Consider the following 19,653-nt stretch of genomic DNA (forward strand, 5'->3'; position numbering starts at 1 on the left):
AATGAGTTAACTCTTATGCAAGACTTATTGATGCTTGTCTTGAAGTGCTATTCATGAAAAGTCTTTGCTATATGATTCACTTGTTTACTCATGTCATATACATTGTTTTGATCGCTGCATTCACTACATATGCTTTACAAATAGTATGATCAAGGTTATGATGGCATGTCACTCCAGAAATTATCTGTGTTATCGTTTTACCTGCTCGGGACGAGCAGAACTAAGCTTGGGGATGCTGATATGTCTCCGGCGTATCGATAATTTCTTATGTTCCATGCCACATTATTGATGTTATCTACATGTTTTATGCACACTTTATGTCATATTTGTGCATTTTCTGGAACTAACCTATTAACAAGATGCCGAAGTGCCAGTTCCTGTTTTCTGCTGTTTTTGGTTTCAGAAATCCTAGTAACGAAATATTCTCGGAATCGGACGAAATCAACGCCCAGGTTCCTATTTTCACCGGAAGCATCCAGAACACCCGGGAAGGACCAGAAGGGGGGCACTGGGCCCCCAGACCATAGGCCGGCGCGGCCCAGGCCCTGGCCGCGCCGCCCTATGGTGTCGTCGCCCCTTCAGCCCTCCTGCGCCGCCTCTTCGCCTATTTAAAGCCTCCGTCGCGAAAACCCTGACAAGTTCGACAAAACCCACAGAAACCTTCCAGAGCCGCCGCCATCGCGAAGCCAAGATCTGGGGGACAGGAGTCTCTGTTCCGGCACGCCGCCGGAACGGGGAAGTGCCCCCGGAAGGCTTCTCCATCGACACCGCTGCCATCTCCACCGCCATCTTCATCACCGCTGCTGCTCCCATGAGGAGGGAGTAGTTCTCCATCGAGGCTCGGGGCTGTACCGGTAGCTATGTGGTTCATCTCTCTCCTATGTGCTTCAATACAATAATCTCATGAGCTGCCTTACATGATTGAGATTCATATGATGATGCTTGTAATCTAGATGTCATTATGCTAGTCAAGTGAGTTTTACTTATGTGATCTCCGGAGACTCCTTGTCCCACGTGTGTAAAGGTGACAGTGTGTGCACCGTGTGGGTCTCTTAGGCTATATTTCACAGAATACTTATTCACTGATGAATGGCATAGTGAGGTGCTTATTTATATCTCTTTATGATTGCAATGTGTTTGTATCACAATTTATCTATGTGCTACTCTAGCAATGTTATTAAAGTAGTCTATTCCTCCCGCACGATGTAATGGTGACAGTGTGTGCATCCGTGTTAGTACTTGGTTTATGCTATGATTATGATCTCTTGTAGATTATGAAGTTAACTATTGCTATGATAGTATTGATGTGTACTATTCCTCCTACATATGCATGAAGGTGACAGTGTGCATGCTATGTTAGTACTTGGTTAGTCGAATTGATCTTTCATGCACTCTAAGGTTACTTAAATATGAACATTGAATTGTGGAGCTTGTTAACTCCGGCATTGAGGGTTCGTGTAATCCTACGCAATGTGTTCATCATCCAACAAGAGTGTAGAGTATGCATTTATCTATTCTGTTATGTGATCAATGTTGAGAGTGTCCACTAGTGAAAGTGTAATCCCTAGGCCTTGTTCCTAAATACTGCTATCGCTGCTTGTTTACTGTTTTACTGCGTTACTACTGCTGCAATACTACCACCATCAACTACACGCCAGCAAGCTATTTTCTGGCACCGTTGCTACTGCTCATATATATTCATACCACCTGTATTTCACTATCTCTTCGCCGAACTAGTGCACCTATTAGGTGTGTTGGGGACACAAGAGACTTCTTGCTTTGTGGTTGCAGGGTTGCATGAGAGGGATATCTTTGACCTCTTCCTCCCTGAGTTCGATAAACCTTGGGTGATCCACTTAAGGGAAAACTTGCTGCTGTTCTACAAACCTCTGCTCTTGGAGGCCCAACACTGTCTACAGGAAAAGGAGGGGGAAGTAGACATCAGGCTGTACCGGTAGCTATGTGGTTAATCTCTCTCCTATGTACTTCAATACAATGATCTCATGAGCTGCCTTACATGATTGAGATTCATATGAGCTTTGTATCACTATTAATCTATGTGCTACTCTAGTGATGTTATTAAAGTACTCTATTCCTCCTCCATGATGTAATGGTGACAGTGTGTGCATCATGTAGTACTTGGCGTAATTTATGATTGTGATCTCTTGTAGATTATGAAGTTAACTATTACTATGATGGTATTGATGTGATCTATTCCTCCTTTCATAGTATGATGGTGACAGTGTGCATGCTATGTTAGTACTTGGTATAATTGCAATGATCTATCATGCACTCTAAGGTTATTTAAATATGAATATCGAATGTTGTGGAGCTTGTTAACTCCGGCATTGAGGTGCTCTTGTAGCCCTACACAATTAGTGGTGTTCATCATCCAACAAGAGAGTGTAGAGTGGTTTTATTATGTGTTCAATGTTGAGAGTGTCTACTAGTGAAAGTATAATCCCTAGGCCTTGTTCCCAAATACTGCAATCATCGCTTGTTTATTGTTCTACTGCATCTGTACTGCCTGCAATATTCCCACCATCAACCACACGCCAGTTGTAGCAGCAAGCTATTTTCTGGTGCCGTTACTACTGCTCATATACATTCATACCACCTGTATTTCACTATCTCTTCGCCGAACTAGTGCACCTATACATCTGACAAGTGTATTAGGTGTGTTGGGGACACAAGAGACTTCTTGCATTGTGATCGCAGGGTTGCTTGAGAGGGATATCTTTGACCTCTTCCTCCCTGAGTTCGATAAACCTTGGGTGATCCACTTAAGGGAAAACTTGCTGCTGTTCTACAAACCTCTGCTCTTGGAGGCCCAACACTGTCTACAGGAAAAGGAGTGTGCGTAGACATCAAGCTATTTTCTAGCGCCGTTGCCGGGGAGGAAAGGTAAAAGGTACTCACACTCCGGATCTCGGCTACTAAGCTATTTTCCGGCGCCGTTGTAAGTACTCGAAGCTATTTCCTTTAGATCCTGCAATTGCATCTTTTTGTTTCTTGCTTTTATATCACTAGTAAGGCATAATGGAAAGCAACAGTGAGCTTTTAAAATTATTTCCTGAGTTAAGACATGGATGGTTTGATGCGAAAATTAAAAAACCTATGGAACATATTAGTATGAACACTTTGAACACCATTGTTGCTAATGATATGGAAAATTCTAAGCTTGGGGAAGCTGGTTTTGATGAGCTTGATATTTTTAGCCCCCCAAGCATTGAGGAGAAAATTTTCTTTGATGATACTTTGCCTCCTATTTATGATGATTATAATGATAGTAGTCTTTTGGTGCCGCCTGTTATGGAGGATAAATTTGATTATGATTACAATATGCCTCCTATATTTGATGATGAGAATAATAATGATAGCTACTTTGTTGAATTTGCTCCCACTACAACTACTAAAATTGATTATGCTTATGTGGAGAGTAATAATTTTATGCATGAGACTCATGATAAGAATGCTTTATGTGATAGTTATATTGTTGAGTTTGCTCATGATGCTACTGGATATTATTATGAGAGAGGAAAATATGGTTGTAGAAATTTTCATGTTACTAAAACACCTCTCTATGTGCTGAAATTTTTGAAGTTGAGCTTGTCTAGTTTTCCTATGCTTATTGCATTATGCCTACATGACTTGTTTATTTACAAGATTCATTTTCATAGGAAGCATGTTAGACTTAAATTTGTTTTGAATTTGCCTCTTGATGCTCTCTTTTGCTTCAAATACTATTTCTTGCGAGTGCATCATTAAAACTGCTCAGCCCATCTTAATGGCTATAAAGAAAGAACTTCTTGGGAGATAACCCATGTGTTTATTTTACTATAGTAATTTTGTTTTATATTTGTGTCTTGGAAGTTGTTACTACTGTAGCAACCTCTCCTTATCTTAATTTATTGCATTGTTGTGCCAAGTAAAGTCTTTGATAGTAAGGTTCATACTAGATTTGGATTACTGCGCAGAAACAGATTTCTTGCGGTCATGAATTTGGGTTGAATTCTCTGTAGGTAACTCATAAAAATCTGCCAATTTACGTGAGTGATCCTCAGATATGTACGCAACTTTCATTCAATTTGAGCATTTTCATCTGAGCAACTCTGGTGCCTCTAAAAAATTCGTCTTTACGGACTGTTCTGTTTTGACAGATTCTGCCTTTTATTTCACATTGCCTGTTTTGCTATGTTTGATGGATTTCTTTGTTCCATTAACTTTCAGTAGCTTTGTGCAATGTCCAGAAGTGGTAAGAATGATTATGTCACCTCTGAACATGTGAATTTTGATTATGCACTAACCCTCTAATGAGTTGTTTTGAGTTTGGTGTGGAGGAAGTTTTCAAAGGTCAAGAGAGGAGGATGATACAATATGATCAAGAAGAGTGAAAAGTCTAAGCTTGGGGATGCCCCCGTGGTTCATCCCTGCATATTTCAAGAAGACTCAAGCATCTAAGCTTGGGGATGCCCAAGGCATCCCCTTCTTCATCAACAATTTATCAGGTTTCTTCTCTTGAAACTATATTTTTATTCGGTCACATCTTATGTACTTTACTTGGAGCGTCTGTTTTTTTTTATTTTTGTTTTGTTTGAATAAATGCATGCTTGTGTAGGAGAGAGACACGCTCCGCTGGTTCATATGAACACATGTGTTCTTAGCTTTTAATGTTCATGGCGAAGGTTGAAACTGCTTCGTTCATTGCTATATGGTTGGGAACGGGAAATGCTACATGTGGTAATTGGTATAATGTCTTGAATAATGTGATACTTGGCAATTGTTGTGCTCATATAGATTATGTTTAAGCTCTTGCATCATATACTTTGCACCTATTAGTGAAGAAATACATAGAGCTTGTTAAAATTTGGTTTGCATGATTGGTCTCTCTAAGGTCTAGATATTTTCTGGTAAAGGTGTTTGAGCAACAAGGAGGACAGTGTAGAGTCTTATAATGCTTGCAATATGTCTTTTATGTGAGTTTTGTTGTACCGGTTCATACTTGTGTTTGTTTCAAATAACCTTGCTAGCCTAAGCCTTGTATTGAGAGGGAATACTTCTCGTGCATCCAAACCCTTGAGCCAAAAACTATGCCATTTGTGTCCACCATACCTACCTACTACATGGTATTTCTCTGCCATTCCAAAGTAAATTGCTTGAGTGCTACCTTTAAATTTCTATCCTTTGTCTTTGCAATATATAGCATATGGGAAAAATGACCTAAAAACTATTGTGGTATTGAATATGTACTTATGTATCTTATTTCTTATTAAGTTGCTTGTTGTGCGATAACCATGTTCCTGGGGACGCCATCAACTACTCTTTGTTGAATATCATGTGAGTTGCTATGCATGTTCGTCTTGTCTGAAGTAAGGGTGATTTATCATGAGTTGAATGGTTTGAGCATGCATATTGTTAGAGAAGAACATTGGGCCGCTAACTAAAGCCATGATCCATGGTGGAAGTTTCAGTTTTGGACAACAATCCTCAATCTCTTATGAGAATATTATTTGTTGTTGAATGCTTCTGCATTAAAGAGGAGTCCATTATCTATTGTCTATGTTGTCCCGGTATGTATGTCTAAGTTGAGAATAATCAAAAGCGAGAAATCCAATGCGAGCTTTCTCCTTAGACCTTTGTACAGGCGGCATAGAGGTACCCCTTTGTGATACTTGGTTAAAATATATGTATTGCGATGATAATTCATGTAAATCCGAGCTAATTAGGACAAGGTGCGGGCACTATTGGTAATCTATGCATGAGGCTTGCAACTTGTAGGATATCTTATACATAATACATATGCTTTATTACTACCGTTGACAAAATTGTTTCTTGTTTTCAAAATAAAAGCTCTAGCACAAATATAGCAATCAATGCTTCCCTCTTCGAAGGGCCATTCTTCTACTTTTATGTTGAGTCAGTTTACCTACTTCTTTCTATCTTAGAAGCAAACACTTGTGTTAACTGTGCATTGATTCTTACATGCTTGCATATTTGCATTCATCATATTACTTTGCATTGACAATTATCCATGAGATATGCATGTTGAAAGTTGAAAGCAACCGCTGAAACTTAATCTTCCTTTGTGTTGCTTCAATGCCTTTATTTAGAATCTATTGCTTTATGAGTTAACTCTTATGCAAGACTTATTGATGCTTGTCTTGAAAGTACTATTCATGAAAAAGTCTTTGCTATATGATTCAGTTGTTTAATCATTGTCTTTACCATTGCTTTGAATCGCTGCATTGATCTCATATGCTTTACAATAGTATGATCAAGATTATGTTGGTAGCATGTCACTTCAGAAATTATTCTTTTATCGTTTACCTACTCGAGGACGAGTAGGAACTAAGCTTGGGGATGCAGATACGTCTCCAATGTATCTATAATTTCTTATGTTCCATGCTTGTTTTATGACAATACCTACATGTTTTGTTCACACTTTATATCGTTTTTATGCGTTTTCCGGAACTAACCTATTGACTAGATGCCGAAGTGCCAGTTCTTGTTTTCTGTTGTTTTTGGTTTCAGAAATCCTAGTAAGGAAATATTCTCGGAATTGGACGAAATCAACGCCCAGCATCTTATAATTACACGAAGCTTCCAGAACACCCGAGAGGCACCAGAGGGGGGCCACAGGGCCACCAGACGCCAGGCTGGCGCGGCCAGAGGGGGGGGCCGCGCCCCCCTATTGTGTGGCGGTCCTGTCAGCCTTCCGACTCCGCCTCTTCGCCTATTTAAAGGTCCCTGACCTAAATCTTCGATACGAATAAGCCACGGTACGAGAAACCTTCCAGAGCCGCCGCCATCGCGAAGCCAAGATCTGGGGGACAGGAGTCTCTGTTCCGGCACGCCGTCGGGACGGGGAAGTGCCCCCGGAAGGCATCTCCATCGACACCACCGCCATCTCCATCAACGCTGCTGTCTCCCATGAGGAGGGAGTAGTTCTCCCTCGAGGCTAAGGGGCTGTACCGGTAGCTATGTGGTTAATCTCTCTCCTATGTACTTCAATACAATGATCTCATGAGCTGCCTTACATGATTGAGATTCATATGAGCTTTGTATCACTATTAATCTATGTGCTACTCTAGTGATGTTATTAAAGTACTCTATTCCTCCTCCATGATGTAATGGTGACAGTGTGTGCATCATGTAGTACTTGGCGTAGTTTATGATTGTGATCTCTTGTAGATTATGAAGTTAACTATTACTATGATGGTATTGATGTGATCTATTCCTCCTTTCATAGTATGATGGTGACAGTGTGCATGCTATGTTAGTACTTGGTATAATTGCAATGATCTATCATGCACTCTAAGGTTATTTAAATATGAATATCGAATGTTGTGGAGCTTGTTAACTCCGGCATTGAGGTGCTCTTGTAGCCCTACACAATTAGTGGTGTTCATCATCCAACAAGAGAGTGTAGAGTGGTTTTATTATGTGATCAATGTTGAGAGTGTCTACTAGTGAAAGTATAATCCCTAGGCCTTGTTCCCAAATACTGCAATCATCGCTTGTTTATTGTTCTACTGCATCTGTATTGCCTGCAATATTCCCACCATCAACCACACGCCAGTTGTAGCAGCAAGCTATTTTCTGGTGCCGTTACTACTGCTCATATACATTCATACCACCTGTATTTCACTATCTCTTCGCCGAACTAGTGCACCTATACATCTGACAAGTGTATTAGGTGTGTTGGGGACACAAGAGACTTCTTGCATTGTGATCGCAGGGTTGCTTGAGAGGGATATCTTTGACCTCTTCCTCCCTGAGTTCGATAAACCTTGGGTGATCCACTTAAGGGAAAACTTGCTGATGTTCTACAAACCTCTACTCTTGGAGGCCCAACACTGTCTACAGGAAAATGAGTGTGCGTAGATATCACTCATGCAGAAGACGGCGAACGATGAACTCCATGCTTGGGATCGACGTGACTTGAAGGGGTCTTGAAGGAGAATTGATCAGCTGAAAAAGAAACTAGAGGAAGTAAGAAGAGGGCCAATAGATGATGAATCTCTGGCGATGCAAACAAATCTTTTGTTGCAAATAGAAACTTTATAGGAACAGGAGGAGGTGCATTGGGTTCAGCGAGGCAGAGCCAATTGGCTAAAACATGGTGATAGAAACATGAATTTTTTCCACAATTTTGCTACTGCTAGGAGGAAGAAGAATAATACTATTTAACATCTGATTGATGAAGCGGGTACGAAGTGGGATGATCCCGATGGAATGAGTAACTTGATAAAGTTCTACTTTGAGGGGCTATTCACATATGAGGTAGATGAACCTATCGAGGAGGTTGTTGATAAAGTACAACTGAAGGTAACAACTGAAATGAACAATGATTTGCTAGCTCCATTCACGGCCGAGGAAGTTAAAATGCATTGTTTCAAATTGGCGATTTCAAAGTTCTGGGTCCAGATGGGTTGCATGCTATCTTTTATAAGATGTTCTGGCTATGCTCTGAGAGGATCTGACTAAGGAGGTTTTGGATGCCATTAACTCTGGAATTATCCCAGATGGATGGAATGATACAATGATAGTGCTAATCCGAAAAGTTAGTGATCCGGTGGAATTACCCAATATCGTCCAATCAGCCTTTGTAATGTGGTTTGCAAGGTAATTTCAAAGATGCTTGCTAATAGATTGAAGTTAATCTTTCCTGATATTATTAGTGAGAATCAAAGCGCTTTTGTTCCTAGGCGCTTGATAACTGACAATATCCTATTGGCGTATGAGTGCGTGCATAAAATAAAGAAGAAGAGGGGAAAGAAGGGTTTATGTGTACTGAAACTTGACATGCACAGGGCATATGATAGAGTGGAGTGGAGTTTTCTTGAGAAAATGATGATCACGATGGGTTTCAATGCACAATGGGTCGACCTTTTATCCCCTTATGTATTTATTTTTTGTGCAGAAGGGCTATCCGGTATGTTATCTCATGCCAAAAATACCGAAGAGCTCAAGGGTGTGCAAGTGTGTCGTGATGACCCTATGATCACACATCTCCTGTTTGTGGATGATTCACTTACCTTAATGGAGGCAAGTGAGGAAAATGCGGAGAAGTTAAAACATATTCTAGATCTTTACTGTGATAGTCAGTGCAATTGGTAAGTGATGCAAAAAAAAACAGTATATATTTTGGCCCAAATACCCCGGTCGATGACCGGGTGGCTATATGTGAGAGGTTGAACAATGTTACTGAATCTTTAAATGATAAATAATTGGGTTTGTCGGCTATGGTTGGAGCGTACAGGAGTGACTGTTTACAACATCTCATTGAGAAAGTGGTGTCCAAAATCAATGGTTGGAAGGAAAAGTTACATTCCATGGGAGGTAAAGAGGTTCTTCTCAAAGTGGTCGCACAAAGCAATACTACTGTTTACGATGACAGTATTCAAAATTCCGAAAAGCATATGTAAAGGAATTACATGATGCTATTTCGTAGCTTCGGCGGGGTGATGATGATGATCACAAGAGAATGCACTGGATAGCATGGTGGAAGATGTGTATCCTGAAGGGTAGAGGTGGAATGGGTTTTCGTGATCTACATACCTTCAATATGGCAATGCTAGCAAAACAATGTTGGAGATTATTGAAGAAACCTGACTCACTATGTAGTTCTCCAAGCAAAGTACTATCCTGATGGCAACTTAATTAATGCGAAGCTGAAACCGGGTAGTTCTTTCACCTGGAAGAGTTTAATTGTAGGTCTTGCAACCCTAAAGAGAGGGTGTATATGGCTGATTGGTGATGAGACTCAAGTTGGTATATGGGAAGATGCATGGATCCCCACGAGCCCTACTCGTAGGATGGTCACACCGTGGGGACATATTGTCCTAAGTAAAGTCCGTGAGCTCATTGATCATATCTCTGAAACTTGGGATGAGGAGCTACTTCGATCACTCTTTTGGGATGTGGATGTAAGCAGAATTTTGGAGATACCAATTGCTTCTCAAGGTATGGAAGATTTTATTGCATGGAATTTTACAAATAATGGACTTTTTACAGTAAAATCAGCATATCATATGGAGTGGGAATATAGATATTGCCGAAGAGAGAGAAGAGCTCTAGGGGTATAAAGATCTTAGATCAAGACAGCATGGAAAAAATATGGAAATTGAATATACCTGCAGAAATCAAAATCTTTGGATGGAGAGCCTTGCATGGTTTTATTCCTTGTTTGGGTGTATTGGCTAATATACACATTGCAACAACCCTGTTTGCCATATGGGATGTGAAGATCTTATGCATACTCTTTTCACATGTCCAAGAGCTAAGTTGGTCTGGATAAAGTTGGGATGCAGTCGATTATTTCTGAAGCCACTAGCTTGGATAGGTTGGGGGCTATTGCCCTGGAGCACATTATTTGTTCTAAGGGAGGCTGGGATCCACTTGGTGGAATTGGACTACTTGAAATAGTTCTGACCTGATCCTGGTTCATTTGGTGGGAACGCCGAAAGCTGGTCCATGGAGAGGATGTCCAAACACCGCAAAGAGCAGCTTTATCTATTGGAGCTTTGGCTACAAACTATTGGAGAGCTAGGAAAAATCCCATTCAGCGAAAGAAAGAGAAATGGAGTCGGCCACCAGAGGCAGAGGTGAAAATCAATGTAGATGCAGCATATAGCGAAGAGGAAGGATGGTGTAGTACTGGTGCTATCATCAAGGATTACCTAGGTAATTTTATTGCTGCCCAAAACAAGGATCTCCCTTTTATTGCCGATGCGATGACCGCTGAAGCCTATGCTCTTCGGGAGGGTCTTTGTTTGGCTCAACAAATGGAATGGAATCGTCTCATTATTCAGTCAGATAACAAATCAGTGGTGGATACGTTGAATGATGGAGGATTCTCAGAAAATGATGCAGCTGTGGTCTTCTTCGACTGTAATATTCTTGCATCATGGTTTTCTAAAGTGTCGTATGAGTATTGTCCAAGGGAGGCAAATTCGGTAGCGCATGAGCTAGCTAAATTTTCTTTTCAGACTATAAGTTCATGTACTTGAGACGATCATCTCCCTGGATTTATTTTACCTTTGCTGATAAACGATTTAAGTGTGTTTGATAATCAATAAAGCTATCCTAATGGCATTCCCTAAAAAAACAGCTGGCTGGTGCATGGACATATCTGTCTTTTGAACCAGTATGAAGAACTTTCTTGCTTCGTTCGTATCATTCATTTATGCAGTGTCATAAACGTATCAAATTTTTTTATGCACAAACATATCGATATTCTTCGGATAGTCTCACATATGTACCTCAGATTTATAAGGTATTTGTATTGTACATGTCAAATACGTTTACCTTCCATAAGATGAGCAGGCACAACAAAGCGTGCACTTATATTGTGCATTAAAGCATAAGCAAATAAACTCAAGGAACACAAATACGAGTTGAGAATTGTATTGTGTCTATGTTGTGATTGGAAAAAAGGTGTCACGGATGAGAGCACAAATATTTGAAATTCTTTCACTAGCAGCACCTAAAATTTAATCTTCACACTGTAGCCCAGTATTGTATCTATCAATATAGATAATTATCTGCCTTTGCCTGGAAGCAATAGGAAGAGTCAACGTCAGTTATTGATAATAAGATAATATATACTTTCTCCGTTGAACAAGACAATAAAATTTTTCAACAGACAAACAATGTAAAGTTTGACCAAACTGTTAGAAAAAACTTGAATCTCTACAACATCAAGTCAATCTTATTAGATGCATTATTAAATATATTTTCATATTTATATTTATATGTTATTATAATTGTCGATAACTTTTTATATAAACTTGGAGTTTGCATAGTTTGACTCTTGACAAAAAATTTAAGCCTTCATGTACTGATTGGAGGTAGTATGAAACTAAAATGATCAATGTAAGCTATAAATTTATGTCAAAGTAAGCTAAAAGGGGGACATATATATGGAGTTATGGAAAGAAAACTCAGAGCATGTAGTTCAAACTGAAATCGGTACAAATTTTTAGTGGATTACCCGCCATTCAAACATCAACGAAATAGATGAAATGCAGAAGGCACCAAATGCACAGTGGCATACAGCATTAGATCAGTAGATAAATTAATTAAAATACCTGAAATTTGTAATATATGTGCATATATTTTTCAATTATATGGCGTGTACAATGCTAATTGTTTTCTATGTTGAAATGAAATCTTGTGTGGTTAAGAGGGATCAGTTTTTCAGCAACTTCGCCGTAAAATATGTAAAGAGACGTCAAATGATTGTTTTCAATGTGGGGGTGATATTTTAAGTGTCTACCCATGGAACTATATATGTCCAAATGTTACCTAATACTCACATGTAATGTTGACACTCTAGCACCAAAACCGACATAGTAATTATCACTTGTCAATGAATACTTTCCCACGTAACTCCTACTATTCTAAAAAAAAAAAAATCGGATTATGTGGAGCATGGTCTTGTACATGAGGATAGAAGCGGCTCCACCTAATCAGTACAGAAAAAATTCGAAGGATGTGAAATAGAGATTAGCAAGAATAAATAAGTGTGTTGAGGTACCTTAAAGCCTATGAAAAAGATTTGGTTGTCCAGCATGGGTGTTGCCTCGTCCAAGGAAGAAGTTATGCTCGACAAGGCTTTCCTTGAACCAATGTCCGAAAATACTCAAACTCCCTGGATCAGATCGAAATTCCTCTAGCAATTTGCCATTGTTGTCACAATGAAACATGTAACATTTGGAGCGACTATAGACCAACACATCTCCATTGTGGGACATAACCAAATGACATGTATCTTGAAGGTTACATAAGCTTTCCACGGGAAGTTTAATATGGTACTTAAATGACCAGACCTTCCTCTCATAGTCCTCCAGCACCCAAATTTTAGCAGTTGTCTTCCTGTCGTCAAAGCAACTGAAGCCCATCGAACCTTCCATGTCGCATAAACGTGTGCAGAATCTAGTAGCACCAGCCGGACTATGCATGAAGCTGAATGATTCAACCACCGTGTCAAAAACAACTATGTCGGCATTCTTGCGAAAGCAACCAGGGTCCCAGTGAAGACAGCTGTGGAACAAGATGGGTGGGGCAAACGTAGTAGGAGTCGTTTTGGGGAAGGTCAACAAAACTTTCTCGCTGCTAGGGATATCTGAAGGTACTCCAATGCACCTAGGCAAGCTCCCCGGCTGCACCGTAAGGATGCTGTAGTGTCTGCCCTCCCGGTACAGGATGCGATACTCCCAAGATGGACAATGCAGGTACATAGCGGCAATGTTGATGTGGCCGGCTGCGGAGATGCATGGGATTGGAGCGGTTTGACGTGTGGCCGGGTTACATATGTTGAAACCGCGGCCATGGAGGGAAAGGAGGAGGAGGCCGTCACAGGAGGCGTGTATCTTCAAAGAGTAGTCATCAAACCCAAGGACAGGACAACTGCGCCCCAAGACCGGCAAACCGACCTCCATACTTGTTGAGCCGTAGAGCGTGAGCAAAGGAAGCGACGGCAGTCGCTGGTGGTGAGCAAGGAGGAAATCAGCGGCGGAGGCGAGGCCGCGCCAGGCTCGGCAGACCGCGCGGCACCGGAAAATATCCTTGGCCGGAAGGCGAACAAATATCTCCCACACCAGGATCTCCTCCGGAAGGGCAAGAGCGAGGGCGGCGATGCGGCGGCTGCGCGCCCGCGTCGTCATTACTCCTACCGCGGGTTCTGCAGCGATCTCCTTTCGCTCGACCACATCGCTGTCGTGGACGACTTCCCCTTGCTCGCCGGCGGATGTAGGGTTTTTGATTAGGAGAGGCACGACAAGGATCCGCCGCAGCGATGGTGGCCGCGGCGCCGGCCGCCCCGGCCAGCCTTGCAGCATGCGCATCGTAGCTGGTAATGCCTTGCTCGCGCGCGGAGCCCTAGATGATCACGCCCTCGCGGCTCGCGCGCGGAACTAGTTATATGGACTTTGATTCGGCTGCTCGATCGCGGTTCCTGATGGGATCTTCGAGCGCAAGGACGAGCCGCTGCCCAAATCGACAGATTGATTCTTTGGTTAGGGTTCGTGCGATCCAAGTTGAAGAAAAAGGGTTTGTGCGGTCTAGGCGAAAGGTTGAACCTTGAACGCGTATTAACCCCGCCGTCCTGGCTTGTGGCCCGGCCACAGCCCATAAGGCCGAGATTGGGTCTATAATTGGGGGCCGGTAGTTCGATCGGTCGGTTAATTTGTCTCAAAAAAAAAAAACTTAACTAATCGTTCTACAGACCATGCAGTACAGATGCAGCCAGTGAGTTCAGCGCTCGTGCGGCATCGAGAGAGTCAAATTAAGGTGCGAGGGAACACAGCCAAGTTCAGACTCTGACAGGCGAGCTGCAAAGGAAGAACAACAACGCTGGTTGCTACTTGCAAGACAGACACTACTCAATTAACAGTCTAGTAAAACCCCGTCGACAGCCGAATATCGTCCAGGACACTTCCAAGTAGGGACACGCAGGTAACAGGCTCCACATTCAGTGTCTCTCGGCATATAAACCCGGCCAACATGCGCTAACCCTCGCTTGATCCAACGCCCCCTATTGTTTAATTTCGCCAGCACGATGCTGCAGCTGGGTGCATGGACAGATCTTTGACCGGGGAGATGTTAGAGAAACCAAGCAGACCATTAGGGCGTAATTTACTGCTTACTAGGCCGGGAATCTTGACTGTTAAGTAACACATGGCCATGCTTCGGTAACCACATAACTTTATGTTAGTTTTATTTAACCAGACAGGTACTCTAATCGGTCACCAATCTTGGTTTCTCACACCAGAACATGCAGGATCAGATCTCACTGCAGGAAATCAGTAAAGGGACAATGTAACACGAACGCGACAAATTGTATTTTCTTCTCGAAATGTTGTGCTTTAAACTGAGAAAATTGCATGTCACACCAATGTTTGTTGCATAGAATTCAGAAACAAAACGGTAGGTATAGCTGACCCCAGTTTTTCTTTTAATGTGTTGCAGCTAGCTCAAACATAGCGATCTATGGCCTTAATAAGTGCATACATGTGGTTCATCGTATTACTTCCTTTACACGTTCAAACTCGTCGTATCAAGTACTGTTTCAGGGCTCCGAGGATCCCCACCGTTGCGACCAAACCGACCACGCCCTTCTCGTCTCGAGGGTGGAAGCCCAGCCGAGGTTTTGGTGCCGATGCGACCTGATGAAGTAGGAGGCAGCGGGGCCGCCGATTCTGGTGGCGGAGGTGGAGCGTTGACAGTGAAGAAGATCAAAGTGGAGGGACACTGCTTGTTCACATCCCTACTCGAGAGAGCCCCCGCCCCCCGCCCCGCACTTCAATTGAAACTTGTGTCGTGAGACTAGATTTTGAACTCGTAGACTACTATGGGACACACTATAACTTTTGGAGATTTTAATGTGCTATTAGTTATTAATGTATGATATGCATGGGAAAACCACAAACGTAGCTCGAGCTAAATGTAGCTCGTTTTTGAAAAATTCAAAAATAATATTTTAAAGTTTCAAAAAAATCTGCAATTAAATCTAGATGTAGACAATCTCGTGCCAATGTGCAAATTTGCAACTCGAAATATCTTATATTTGAGGCTATGCAAAAATGAAAAATTCTGATATCTATAATAGTGAATAGTACAAACTCTCGCAATCTCAAAATCTGTCAGATTTTGTTATTTTTGTGCTGCCTCGAATATATGGTATCTCGGGTTCAAATTTCACATGATAGAACTCAACATTGCCTACATCTAGATTTTTTGTTTCAGATATTATTTTTGAAATTTAGAATGCCATTTTTATTTTATTTTTTAAAGAGAGCTACGTGTAGCTCGTCCTACAAAAGTTCACACTCGATATGCGTGTTGTTATATCGATGTTTAATTATTTTATTTGTGCACAATCTCTATGTTTTCCATGGTTATGATGCCCACTTTTTATAAAATTGTTGTATATTGTTATATACGTATACAAATATAACATCCCACATGTCTATATATGTGTGTTAAAGGCGTTTAAAAGCCTAAATATGTTTGTTTGGGCTAGCTGCAACACATTAGGCGAAAAACTGGGATCAGTTGCAAATAGTGTGGGTTCTATGCAACAACTGCACCAAACATTGGTGTGATGTGCAATTTTCTCTTCAAACCTACATGGTAGGTTCTTGTTTGAGCCCAAGTTTACCCATCCGGAAAAGGTTGAGATTTTTCAATTAGTGTAGACAACAGAGGGTTGTCAGCTAAAAGCATCTCCAATAACGGTCCCAGTAGTTCAATTAGGGTGTGGGTCACAGTTCAGGCTCACACTAGGGATCTAGAGCCCAAACAAGCATCGGCAACTCCGTGTCGACCCCTACAGATTGGATGTTGGACGAGCACACCGGCTCCTGGTGTCACGCCAGATGTTGCTGGTTGGACCGGCATGGTAGTGGCTTAAAATGGCGGTTTCCTATTTAATGGGACGTCTCAAATACCGTCGGAGTAGGTCGCCGTCTTTAATGGAAGCGCCGATTCCCCTAGGTGGATGCGCCTCAGATATTGTCCCCACAAATACGCACATCGGCCCTAGTTATCACCCTCTCGGCTCACTGCTGTCTACTGTTGGCTTCTTTTCCTGTACACAGTGTTGGGCCTCCAAGAGCAGAGGTTTGTAGAACAGCAGCAAGTTTTCGCTTAAGTGGATCACCCAAGGATTATCAAACTCAGGGAGGAAGAGGTCAAATATATCCCTCTCAAGCAACCCTGCAATCACGATACAAGAAGTCTCTTGTGTCCCCAACACACCCAATACACTTGTCAGATGTATAGGTGCACTAGTTCGGCGAAGAGATAGTGAAATACAAGTAATATGGATGTATATGAGTGGTAATAGCAATCTGAATAAAATATGGCAGCGAGTAAACATGCAACAGAACAACGGAGATTCGATGTTTGGAAACAAGGCCTAGGGATCATACTTTCACTAGTGGACACTCTCAACATTGATCACATAATAAAACCACTCTACACTCTCTTGTTGGATGACAAACACCATTAATTGTGTAGGGCTACAAGAGCACCTCAATGCCGGAGTTAACAAGCTCCACAACATTCGATGTTCATATTTAAGTAACCTTAGAGTGCATGATAGACCAACGCAATTATACCGAGTACTAACATAGCATGCACACCGTCACCGACAGACTATGAAAGGGGGAATAGATCGCATCAATACTATCATAGTAATAGTTAACTTCATAATCTACAAGAGATCACAATCATAGCTTATACCAAGTACTACATGATGCACACACTGTCAACATTACATCATGGAGGAGGAATAGACTATTTTAATAACATCACTAGAGTAGCACATAGATGATATTCAACTAGATCACAAAGAGAGAGATGAACCACATAGCTACAGTAGAGCCCTCAGCCCCAGGGGAGAATTACTCCCTCCTCATCATGGAGACAACGATGGCGGTGAAGATGGCGGTGGAGATGGCTTCCGGGGGCAATTCCCCGTCCCGGCAGGGTGCCAGAACAGAGACTTCTGTCCCCCGAATTGGAGTTTCGCGATGGCGGCAACTCTGGAAGGTTTTCTGGAGTTTCGTCAATCCGTGTCGATGTTTTAGGTCAGGGAGGCTTAAATAGGCGAAGAGGCGGAGTCGGAGGGGCCACGGGGCCTCCTCACACTAGGGGGGGCGCGCCCCCCCTGGGCCGCGCCGCCACCACGTGTGGGGCCCCCAGGGCTCCCCTCTGGTCCCTCTCTGACTCTCTGGAAGCTTCCGGAAAAAATAAGATGTTGGGCGTTGATTTCGTCCGATTCCGAGAATATTTCCTTTGTAGGATTTCTGAAACCAAAAACAGCAGAAAACAGGAACTGGCACTTCGGCATCTCGTCAATAGGTTATTTCCGGAAAACGCATAAAATCATCATAAAGTGTGAACAAAACATGTAGGTATTGTCATAAAACAAGCATAGAACATCAGAAATTATAGATACGTTGGAGACGTATCAGCATCCCCAAGCTTAGTTCCTACTCGTCCTCGAGTAGGTAAACGATAAAAGAATAATTTCTGAAGTGACATGCTACCAACATAATCTTGATCATACTATTGTAAAGCATATGAGATGAATGAAGTGATTCAAAGCAATGGTAATGACAATGATTAAACAACTGAATCATATAGCAAAAACTCTTAATGAATAGTACTTTCAAGACAAGCATCAATAAGTCTTGCATAAGAGTTAACTCATAAAGCAATAAATTCTTAGTAAAGGCATTGAAACAACACAAAGGAAGATATAAGTTTCAGCGGTTGCTTTCAACTTGTAACATGTATATCTCATGGATAGTTGTCAATGCAGAGTAATATGATGAATGCAAATATGCAAGTATGTAAGAATCAATGCACAGTTAACACAAGTGTTTGCTTCTTAAGATGGAAGGAAGTAGGTAAACTGACTCAACATAAAAGTAGAAGAAAGGCCCTTCGCAGAGGGAAGCATGGATTGCTATATTTGTGCTAGAGCTTTTATTTTGAAAACATAAAGAGAGCATAAAAGTAAAGTTTTGAGAGGTGTTTGTTGTTGTCAACGAATGGTAGTGGGCACTCTAACCCCCTTGCTGCATGCACTTTCAAAGAGCGGCTCCCATGAAAGATTTTTATTTTTGGGTGGCACTCCTTCCAACCTTGCTTTCACAAACCATGGCTAACCGAATGCTCGGGTGCCTGCCAACAATCTCATACCATGAAGGAGTGCCTTTTATTTTAGTTTTATTTAGATGACACTCCTCCCCACCTTTGCTTTCTCAAGCCATGGCTAACCGAATCCTCGGGTGCCCTCCAACAATCACATACCATGGAGGAGTGTCTATTTGTAAAATTATGAAAGTTAATTAATTTGGGGCTGGGAACCCCGTTGCCAGCTCTTTTTGCAAAATTATTGGATAAGCGGATGAAGCCACTAGTCCATTGGTGAAATTTTCCCAACAAGATTGAAAGATAAACACCACATACTTCCTCATGAGCTATAAAACATTGACACAAATAAGAGGTAATAACTTTTGAAGTGTTTAAAGATAGAACTCAAGCAATTTACTTTGGAATGGCAGAGAAATACCATGTAGTAGGTAGGTATGGTGGACACAAATGGCATAGTTTTTGGCTCAAGGATTTTGGATGCACGAGAAGTATTCCCTCTCAGTACAAGGCTTAGGCTAGCAAGGTTGTTTGAAGCAAACCCAAGTATGAACCGGTACAGCAAAACTCACATAAGATCATATTGCAAGCATTATAAGACTACACATTGTCTTCCTTGTTGTTCAAACCCTTACTATAAAATATCTAGACCTTAGAGAGACCAATCATGCAAACCAAATTTTAGCAAGCTCTATGTATTTCTTCACTAATAGGTGCAAAGTATATGATGCAAGAGCTTAAACATGAGCACAACAATTGCCAAGTATCAAATTATTCAAGACATTATACCAATTACCACATGTAGCATTTTCTGTTTCCAACCATATAACAATTAATGAAGCAGTTTCAACCTTCGCCATGAACATTATGAGTAAAGCCAAAAACATATATGTTCATATGCAACAGCGGAGCGTGTCTCTCTCCCACACAATGAATGCTAGGATCCATTTTTATTGAAACAAAACAAAAACAAAAACAAACAGA

The 19,653-nt window shown here is 41.5% G+C and overlaps 1 protein-coding gene across 1 annotated transcript; it reads right to left on the bottom strand.

The window, feature by feature from the left end:
• Positions 1-12,646: 12,646 nt before the first annotated feature.
• On the bottom strand, positions 12,647-13,850 carry LOC127304103 (putative F-box protein At5g50220). The gene is made up of 2 exons (XM_051334812.1): positions 12,834-13,850; positions 12,647-12,676 (listed from the first exon to the last, which is right to left on the bottom strand). Exons 1-2 carry the CDS (start codon positions 13,848-13,850, stop codon positions 12,647-12,649), a joined length of 1,047 nt encoding a protein of 348 aa, XP_051190772.1.
• Between the last annotated feature and the right edge of the window lie 5,803 nt (positions 13,851-19,653).

This window comes from Lolium perenne, chromosome 5 (assembly GCF_019359855.2).
Source record: "Lolium perenne isolate Kyuss_39 chromosome 5, Kyuss_2.0, whole genome shotgun sequence".
NCBI lineage: Eukaryota > Viridiplantae > Streptophyta > Magnoliopsida > Poales > Poaceae > Lolium > Lolium perenne.

Bases quoted from the DNA above. Each gene is read 5' to 3' on its own strand.
- LOC127304103 (XM_051334812.1), bottom strand. From the start codon at position 13,850: ATGCGCATGCTGCAAGGCTGGCCGGGGCGGCCGGCGCCGCGGCCACCA. The intron at 12,677-12,833 runs GTCTGGTCATTT...GCAAATTGCTAG, and splicing joins TGGAGGACTATGAGAGGAAG to AGGAATTTCGATCTGATCCA.